This window comes from Conger conger, chromosome 8 (assembly GCF_963514075.1).
Source record: "Conger conger chromosome 8, fConCon1.1, whole genome shotgun sequence".
Taxonomy (NCBI): Eukaryota; Metazoa; Chordata; class Actinopteri; order Anguilliformes; family Congridae; genus Conger; species Conger conger.
Genome location: NC_083767.1, coordinates 12,236,299 through 12,246,348, shown reverse-complemented (window position 1 = coordinate 12,246,348; position 10,050 = coordinate 12,236,299). Strand labels below are relative to the sequence as shown.

Genomic DNA, 10,050 nt, shown 5'->3' with positions numbered 1-10,050 from the left:
GCCAGTCAATGTAATTATTGACATTAAAATAGATGTATTATTTAAATATACATATCGAACGTAACTATTTATATATATTTTTTTTAATCAACTACAGACGAAAGTGCATCACATGAAATCATAGGTGAAGGATTGAGCGTTTGGTTTGCCGTCGATGCAGTCGGCTCAGATTAATGTTACGGTTTGGGGGGTAAGAAAAAGAGATGGAAGGGAACAGGGACGAAGCAGAAAAATGTATCAATATAGCAACGGACGCACTCGCAGCGGGTGATAAAGACAAGGCCGTTAAATATCTTAATAAAGCGGAAAAACTGTATCCGACCAAGAAAGCGAAAGGTAAGTCAGCTAACGTTAGCGCCCCTCACCAAAACGACTGTAGCATTAGCTAGCTAGCGTGTATGTGGTTAACTAGATAGATAGTTCGCGAGTTATCCAAGTTCCTGATGACTCTACGCAAGGCATCAGGAAGAACATATTGTGGGACGCTAGTTGGTAAATTGTGGGAAACTGTTAAATGAACGGCATGTCATCGTCTCACTGTAGTTAGGCTAGCTGGCTGACTAGCCTGTCTCGCTAGTTAACTAGATATGTGATAAGAATCTTAGCTAGCTAATCATGCTGGCTAGCTATAAGACTGACTGGTATTACAGCAGGTGTGTCTATTTGTATATGTTTACGACTAATTAACAATCTCGGCTCATGTGCAGATCGGTTGCTGTCAAGTAAACTAACACCACCGTTCGTTTAATTGGGTAATTCATCTGTTTTTGTTTCGTACTGACATGTCAAGATTGCTTGTTATGCTACTAGTTAGCTATCTAGCTAGCTTTCCAACGTTGGCTAATGGTGCTTCCCAATTAATAAAAGCTGAGCTAAGGAATCAAGTTGAATTAACGTTTGTCAGCTGGGGCAGTATGTTTTAGTTGTTGTTAATCTATTGCAATGGCGAGACGTGTATGGTGTGCTACGCTTTAAATGTTAGCGAGCTAGCTAGCTGTTAGCGACTACACGGGCATTTTCCTGGATTGGAATGGCAATACAAGAAGCATGGGGCAGGTTATTATAGCTACTGAAAGATGGGGAGTGGGTCAACAAGAAATGGAGAGGGGAGATTCGAAATCGTCTGACGAGGCAGGTAAAATCACTTGGACAGAAAAATCACTGGCTAGCACCACGTACCTTCCTTGCTAACCCTTCACAATATAACCCCTCTCATAATGTAACCATTGTCGACTTCCGTTTGGTCTTTTGTCGTTTTGTTACAACAAGGAAACCGTCTAAAGCGTCTCGGTGTGGTTGACTGTAACAGAGACCCTCCGAATCTGCGTACATTGGAGATTGACCATGTTGAATTATAGCTAATTTGGTTTTAGGAAAATATGTTTGTTGAATGGACAATGTAGCTAACCTTACCTAGATCAGTGTGACGGCAACCAGTAATACATTTTCCAGAACGTTTTGTTATCAGTTCCCAGATATTTGTGTTTGTTAGATGTTTGTTTATTTATGTGTGTTTCATCAAGTGTTCATGTTAGTGGGATTACAGGTCTCCTGTCTGCAGGTGGGAAATGTATGTACACACCAGTTGTGCATGTAGTGGCCCTACCCCACTTTCTCCTTCCCGTCTCTGTCATACTCAAACAGCTCTTCCTTGCAGAGTAACGCAGTGGGCTGGTCCCACTGCTGACCGAATCTCTGGCCTGCAGAGTTGGGATCAGCTCTATTTTCCAGTTCCCACTGGTTTTACAATCCTAATTTAAATCAGTCTCATTCTCATGGAGTGCGTTCATTTATTCATTTACTCTGGTCGTTCGAAAATTTAGAGCTGTCAGGGCATTTGGAGTGCTCAGGGAGAGTGCACTGGACGCTCTGTGAGCTAATAAACCAACACGCCCATGACCAAAGTCATCACGCACACAGGTTTTTGGGTAATGTAGTTTTCTTCTGTAGCTTGTGTGCCATTAAACAGGCCTTTTCTTTGCATTTGGCCCAGTGTTTGATGCCGGCGTGTGTTCTGGTTTCAGTGCTGCTGGATGCTCTGATGAGGAATGGCAGCGCTGCTGGGAATGGCACGTACTGCAGGAGGCGGGAAGACCGCTCCGAGAGCAGCCAGTCCCAGCCGGAGAAGGGCAGCCAGGACACAGGAGGTGGAGGAGGCGCGGAGGCAGCTAAGAGCTTCAGCAGAGACCAAGTGGAGGGAGTGCAGAAGTGAGTGACTCCTGACTCTCTATCACCGTGTCATTAGTTAGTAACCATCATGCCTCTTTCTGTGTCCCTTGTGGGTCCTGTGCTCATTTTTGCCGTCAACCAAGTTGTGTTTTTTTTCTTAGAAGTCAGCATTTAAAAAAAGAAAAAAGAAAAAAAAGGCACTTCCTCGTCAGAGTAGATTTGGTTCATATTTTCACTTTTTTATGATTTTTGTTTGACCCATATTGTCTCCCAGTCTGCTGTGCCTCAATCGTGTGCTTCTGTCTGTCTGTCTGTCTGTCTGTGTCTGCATTTATTTTACATTACATTATTGGCATTTGGCAGACGCTCTTATCTGTGTATTTATATGGAAATAGAACTGGGCTGTGTGGTGGTCTACAGGCATTACCACCAGCTACCCAATATGTACGTGACCGACATAGCCGTTGACCACAATTTAGAGCAAATGACTCCACTCCTGTTTCACGCATGTTTTTCACCTGACTGTATCTGAATGGCCAACTGTGTCCTGATTGGGTTCTCGTTCACATCTACAGTTGTCACAGTGACCTGTTCTCTCCAATCAGGGAGCTGAAATATAGCAAGGTCTGATCAGCGCACTTACTGTACACTGCACTGATCAGAGATCAGAGGGTGCTTTGTAAAATGAAAAATCATGATTGGATGTCAGGTAGCAAAGTGCATCTTTATGCTTGCTCTGCAGCAGGACTGCCCAATCCTGTTCCTGTAGGTCTTCACTCCAACCTTAACAAAGCATACATAATTGAACAGCGAGAGATCTCATTGAGCTGCTAATTAATGGAATCAGATGTGCCGAATTAGGGTTGGAGTGAAACCTGCAGAATGGTAGATCTGCAGAAACGGGGTTGGGCTGCCCCACTTTACCACTAATCATTTATTCCATTGTGTCTGATGCTGCTGTTCAGGATTAAGAAGTGCAAAGACTACTATGAAGTGCTGGGTGTTGTTAAAGAGGCCAATGAGGATGACCTGAAGAAAGCCTACAGGAAGCTGGCTCTCAAGTTTCACCCAGACAAGAACCACGCCCCTGGAGCAACAGAGGCCTTCAAAAGTAATGAAGCCTCCCACAGCAATGCAGTGTCTTTCTCCACCACTAGGGTGCAGGAAAACACCCCTGTGGGCCACAGTTAAACTTCTTATGGATGTATAAAGGTATAGAAGTGGCACCGTGTACAGCAGTGGTCTCCAACCCTGGTCCTGGGGAGCCACAAGCTTTGCTGGTTTTTGTTTTCACCCTTAAATCAGCACCCTGTTGAGACCAATGTAACTAGATTACTGTGTAATCAACGGCGTTAATTGATTAAGTGGAGAGAGACAACGAAAACCAGCATACCCTGTGACTCTCAATGACTAGGTTTGGAGACCACTGCTGTACAGGTGGATGCATAGTGCTTCCATATATTGACCACATAAATCCTGTGTAGTCACTGAAACCGTATGTTCCACTTTATCGAATAATCTTTTAACCATTTCAGTCCCAAGCCATTAAGTAGCTCCACCCAAATCCCTAGAGATTTTGGCTTTGTTTGAGACAGTTGAGAGAATTTAGTTGCGTTTTTATAGGGGCTGAAAATGATAGTATATCCGCCATTTTGATTGGTTGAAAAGGTATAAGGTCTGAGAAGGTGTCTGAGAAGCGTAGCGATGTCTGAAACGCTTGTAGCGGTGTCTGAGAAGCGTAGCGGTGTCTGAGACGCTTGTAGCGGTGTCTGAAACGCTTGTAGCGGTGTCTGAAACGCTTGTAGCGGTGTCTGAGAAGCGTAGCGGTGTCTGAGACGCGTGTAGCGGTGTCTGAGACGTGTGTAGCGGTGTCTGAAACGCTTGTAGCGGTGTCTGAGAAGCGTAGCGGTGTCTGAAACGCTTGTAGCGGTGTCTGAAACGCTTGTAGCGGTGTCTGAGAAGCGTAGCGGTGTCTGAAACGCTTGTAGCGGTGTCTGAGACACGCGTAGCGGTGTCTGAAACGCTTGTAGCGGTGTCTGAGACGCGTGTAGCGGTGTCTGAGACGCGTGTAGCGGTGTCTGAGACGCGTGTAGCGGTGTCTGAGACGCGTGTAGCGGTGTCTGAGACACGCGTAGCGGTGTCTGAGACACGCGTAGCGGTGTCTGAGATGCGTAGCGGTGTTTGAAACACATGTAGCGGTGTCTGAGACGCGTGTAGCGGTGTCTGAGACGCGTGTAGCGGTGTCTGAGATGCGTAGCGGTGTCTGAGATGCGTAGCGGTGTCTGAGATGCGTAGCGGTGACTAAGACACTTAGCGGTGACTGAAACGCGCACTGTGTTCCTCGGCAGAGATCGGCAATGCGTATGCGGTACTCAGCAACCCGGAGAAGAGGAGGCAGTACGACCTGACGGGTGGGGAGGAGCCCGCCAGCCAGGGCCACGGGCACGGAGGGTACGACTATCACCAGGGGTTCGAGCCCGACATCACGCCCGAGGACCTGTTCAACATGTTCTTCGGGGGCGGATTCCCCTCATGTATGTCCTCCGTTTCTACGTTCTACGTCTTCCAAGGAGTGCAAATTCTTTTTCCACATCAATTTTCAGGAGCAAATTCACCTAAAATGGGAACAATGTAGAGACGGCCATAGAGACAGCACTGGGAAAAGACTTGTGTCAGACATGCTGCGTTAAATTGTTTAATGTTTTTGAGAAGCAAATTATCTCATTAAAGAAATTTAAGTAATTGCATTTTTTAAACTGCTGTTACATCTACGCCGCATATGCCTCCTGTTATGATATGAAAAGGCTTGAGCATGCTCCTTTTAATAAATGTTACATTTTCATAGATTAAGAGAATATAGCTGCATTAACAGAGTTTCTAAGAAAGGACATAAAAATATTGTCCCTTTGGAGAAGAAGAACCTCCAGATCATGAATTGGTCCTCATTTCAAAGGTTATCTCATGAATAGAAATCACAAAGGAAATGTTAAATATATAAAGCAGTTAAACTGAAATAGGGAGATTTGAGGTGAGAGTTGAATTGGGGACATTTGTATTTCTAATCCAGATACAACGTCCTATTTCTGTGCTCCTGTAGTGGGCTATCCAGGTCACAGTTTAATGTAGGATTGTATACGCCTCTGTGACTTTCTGTATGTGATTTGGTTGTATGTAAATAAATTTTACTTCATAGCTATTGCATCATCTTTAAAGGGTTTGTACCTCTATATTATATGAGTGTGACATTCCGTTTAAGATGGTAATGCACCTGGAATCTGATGCGCATTAAGCACGGATGGCTGGCTTAACGTGCTGTGTCTTAGAGATGGCCTCTAAGCCTCTAATCCTTTCCACAGCGTCTGCGCACACTTACACCAACGGCAGAGCGCGGTTCAGCCAGCAGCATCCCAGCCAGACCCGCCGCGAAAGGCGTGAGGAGAGAGACGTACGTATCGGCCATGACGCTCGCTCTCCACCGTGACCTCAAAGCAACCGCCCCGTGTTCCTGCTGGGCCATGGGCCATCGTGGGTGTGAAGGTGACCTCGTTAGGTCGTGCGGCCTGACCGTGGTGCTCTTTTCTCGTTTCAGGGTGGCTTCTCCATGTTCATCCAGCTCATGCCCATCTTGGTGCTGATCGTGGTGTCCATTTTGAGTCACCTGATGGTGTCAACTCCCCCCTACAGCCTGTACCCCCGATCGTAAGTTCCTCCCTGTCTCCACTGGACTTGAATCGCCATGTTTAAGAGAATTTCACATCTCCCCTATTCTGTGTCTACTTCCTGCCCTTCTCTAGCTTCTCCTGGTTATGCCATCACAATTCCTTACTCTCCAGTTTCACAGTAACTTTCAACACCTTCCTTCGACGACTCTTAATTGAGAAGTTCTATGTTTGTCATAATCCAGGAAAAGTATTTTGTTGTCCGTATGAAACCTTTATCATGTTGTCTTGTTGTGGCTGTATTTTAAAATACTTCATAGCCTGTTAAATGGTGTATGCAGTCCTAGGCCCCGTTTTACTTAAGATTAACAAGTAGATGACTGATGGGTGCACAGAGCACTTGTACGATCACTTGTGTTTACTTGCTGTCCAGGGCCACAGGGCAGAGCGTCAAACGGCAGACGGAGAACCTCCACGTCAGTTATTACGTCACCAGAGACTTCAAATCAGAGTATAAGGGCTCAGATTTGAAGAAAATTGAGAAGGAAGTGGAAGAGGACTATATCTCTAATGTCAGGAATAACTGCTGGAAAGAGAGACAAGCAAGTATGTTCATTTTCAGAACCGTTATTAGTCAATCAGAATGTCATGAACTCAGTCCTTGTATGTAACTTGATGCTGTAAATCACTCTTGCTTAATGTTAAATGGATGTTATTTAAATTGAACGTGTTATTCATGTCCTGGAACAAATTTCAAATGTCATGCCCAAAACGTGTTTGTTTGATCAGATGAATCTTTACTCTCCTCCCGGTTAGACTCCGGTTTTAACCTGGGATTCATTTCCTGGCAATACCTCTTACCTCCTGTCTGGTTGCCCTTAGAAAATGACCTGATGTACGCCGCCAGAGTCTACAGAGATGATCGACTGCGCAAGAAGGCCGAGCAAATGAACATGGACAACTGCAAAGAGCTGGACAGATTAAACGACCTGTACAGAGGGGGATGAGCCTGCTCTTCCTGGATCTTCTTTTAGAGCATAAATATATATATATATAGAAAACAAATAGGTATACTTTTTTTAAAAGAATAATATGAACATAGATATGAAGAAAAACATGAAACAAGCCTTATGGTGGAAGCTGCTCTCTTTTGCTCCTGACTCATCATAGTTCACATAAAATAAATGAAAAATTAAAAAGCTAGCTTATGAGAATATGTGAACGACACCTTCTTTCTTCATTGCTTGGAAAAGACGTTTATTTTTCGGAGAGTCGCTCACGTGAAGAATGTTTGCTCTCTGTGGACGGGTCTTTTGAGTTTGATTTCTGTACCTGACTTAACATTCTTTAGATTCTTCCTAACACGTAATTTTGGGTTTCGATTGAGGTGCCGAACCCACAGCCTGGAGAGCGTTTGGACTCCTACTCCCCTCGTAGTGCAATGCGAAAGCGCCTGTTCTGGAAGCTTCTGCTGCTGCATACCGATACGCAACGGTGAAGGAATTGAAACCAGAGTTTGAATTTGGGCCGCTAATCTGGCCAGAGACCATGCGCTGGAAGGCACCAAGGGTTCATGTTTAACGATCGAATTCATCAAGTCATGTACAAATCTTTTTTGATTATCGGAAGTTATAAAGTAATTATGGAGATATCTAGAAAACAATGCATCTTCCATCGCCAGAAAAGAAAATAATATTTGAATAAAGTTTAACTTATTACTGTAATATGTTTTAATTTGTTATACTTCATCTGAAATGTGATTTCTATGTGCATACGTATGAAGCATTGACCGTCAAGTAAATCTGTTTGTATCATTCTGTCATCACGTCTGTTTCTTTCTCTCCCCGTGTTCCAAAGAGTCATTGCTCCTTATCTTCTTGTACTTTTCATCCTCTCATTTTTTTCATCCCTCTTTTTTCCACCACCATTTCCCCCCGTTTTTGGAAAGCCCAGTCCTCACCCCTGAAGCTTGTTCAGCTAGCGAGTGTTTATTTTCTCTTCGCAGTAGGTTCAGCAGCTGGGATTTGTGGCTGTTGTGCTGGAGAGCTTGGGCTTGTATCCGGGGTATCAAACTCCAGTCCTGGAGGGCTGCAGTGTCTCCTGGTTTTTGGTGTGTTTCAGCACGAGAGATACATTTCAAAGTCTTTAACTGGCTAAAGAGTCCAAGCACCTTGTTCTCCAGGCCTTCATTGGCTGCTGATTGAAAGGAAACCACAAATACCAGCAGACACTGTGGCCCTCCCGGACTGGAGTTTGACACCCCTGGCCTGTATCATGAAGCGGCCAAGTAGGTTAGCTGGCAAACATTGGTACTGAGATTCTGATAATACAAAGGTTGCTCTCCTTTGATCAAATTCGCCATGGTGACTTATGCTGCAGAGCTAAACTGCTCAGGGGCAGTTTTTCTTCAGGCTATGTTCTGCACCATGCAAAGTGACCGACCGCGGAAAGTTCTGCTCAGTGCGGAAATGGCACATGTATCAGCTACTAAAGCTTCCCGTCTATGCAATGCATGAATGAACCCATTCTAAATTAAATTGGCAATTGCATTTAAAGTTAATTTGATGTGACAAGACAAGGTGAAAATGCCAGCTTGCATTTTCATTTTAAAGTTAATGCAGACCTACGGATTTTACCTGACAGAAAATTTTTATGGTAACATTTTACTTTTCTTTTTCCATATACTAACCAACATGTCACAACCCTGCTATAATTAAAATGCGAGTGGAAGCCATCAAATCTGTAGCCTTCTAGCACTACTAACATGAATTAAAATTAATAGTAGTTTGTTTTCAATTGTCAAAAGAGAACAAAATGCAATTGTATAATATTTTTTAAATATGACCAGATTACTATTCCATAGACTTACCTGTTGACGTCGGTGCAGTTTTTAAAATGGACAATTACTTTTTTTTTTTTAAAGGATGAGTTTCCATGGTTCATGATTGAGCAACCGCACCCAAGCCTTTAGTGAGAAAACCTCAATCCAAATCACAAAAGATGTGGATGCTAAATGATCTAACAAAGTTAAATTCTTAATTCTTAACTTCCATCCCTCAATATACCTACCAAACTCATCCAGCGAAAAAAAAGCTCTCGTGCATAGGCCTACAGCAAACTGGTTCTCTCTGTGCCTATGTGCGATTGGCTCATTGTTACAAACCCCGCCTATTTTATGCAAATGTGCAGATTGCTTCAGGCTTAGTTCCAGGGTTGGCAGGGAAAGTTTATAATGCCCGTTATCCGGGATTGCCATGTTTAGAATTTGTTGACCCAGCTTTCTTGGATTTTGCTTGTCTAAGTTGAGATACTTCCGTGATACAGGCCCCTGCTCTTCTAGTGAGGCCTACACAGGGAAACAGCAGGAGCCTGCTGGTCCAGTGGGGGCCCTCTCCTGTGCAACAAGCCAAGGACTGTTTTTCACATAAAGGGCGAGAAAGCAGCTTCTCATCCCTACTGCTGGGTACCCACTGTGTAAGCTGCTTTCTGTTCAAACCATAATAACAAGCTGTGTAATTATATTGAGCTGCTAATTGTTCTTAATTTGATGCTTTTAGTCTACTGAAGGATGATTTGCCCCCCTGCAGCCACATCATGCCAGAAATAGCTATGTACACCCTAAAAAAATAATTGTCCCTTATTCACATCCCAGGAATCTGTCAAATTGTGCTTCTGTTTTTCTGTTCTGTATGTGCTATATGGCAAAGAATTCCATTTGAAAGTGAAATGGAATTCTTAATTAAATATTTTTGAAACTGACAAGTGAAATCAGTTGGGTCCTATTTGCGGAGTCTGGAAATCGAAAATCATCTGTGTAAAGTGAATGTTTTTTGCACTGTCTAAATAAATTCCACCGCGCAATTATTGTAGAGCCTAAACATGTTTTCAACAACCTTCATTGAACAAGAGATTGACAAAAACAACAATTGCTGTTTGTGTTACTCAGAAGTGCAAAGAGATGAGTGGTGTACAAATTGCAGTATCCTGGCTGTATTGTGACATTCTGCCTGAGTCAGTGCATTCCTCCCACAGCTGTCAGTACTGAAAAAGACCAGAATGTTGCAATACAGTTAATGGTTAATAAAGTGAAACTACAAACTGCCAGCAGAACAACTGAAGGCTGTAGACCAGGAGCAACAAGCTCTTGGTTGTATGGTATTGCAGCCATTATTCAATACTTAAGAAATACAAATAACATCTCTCAGATGGTGAAAATGTAATT

At 43.6% G+C, this 10,050-nt stretch overlaps 1 protein-coding gene across 2 annotated transcripts; it reads left to right on the top strand.

Moving 5' to 3' along the window:
* Positions 1-108: 108 nt before the first annotated feature.
* LOC133134880 (dnaJ homolog subfamily B member 14-like) lies at positions 109-9,689 on the top strand. Of its 2 annotated transcripts, none has more exons than XM_061251440.1 (8): positions 109-336; positions 2,025-2,208; positions 3,135-3,280; positions 4,518-4,703; positions 5,526-5,614; positions 5,759-5,868; positions 6,262-6,434; positions 6,711-9,689. In XM_061251440.1, exons 1-8 carry the CDS (start codon positions 204-206, stop codon positions 6,833-6,835), a joined length of 1,146 nt encoding a protein of 381 aa, XP_061107424.1. In that variant the 5' UTR covers positions 109-203; the 3' UTR covers positions 6,836-9,689. The 2 variants fall into 2 exon arrangements, with proteins under 2 accessions (XP_061107424.1, XP_061107425.1); XM_061251441.1 differs by lacking the exon at positions 109-336 and adding an exon at positions 932-1,135.
* The last annotated feature ends 361 nt before the right edge of the window (positions 9,690-10,050 follow it).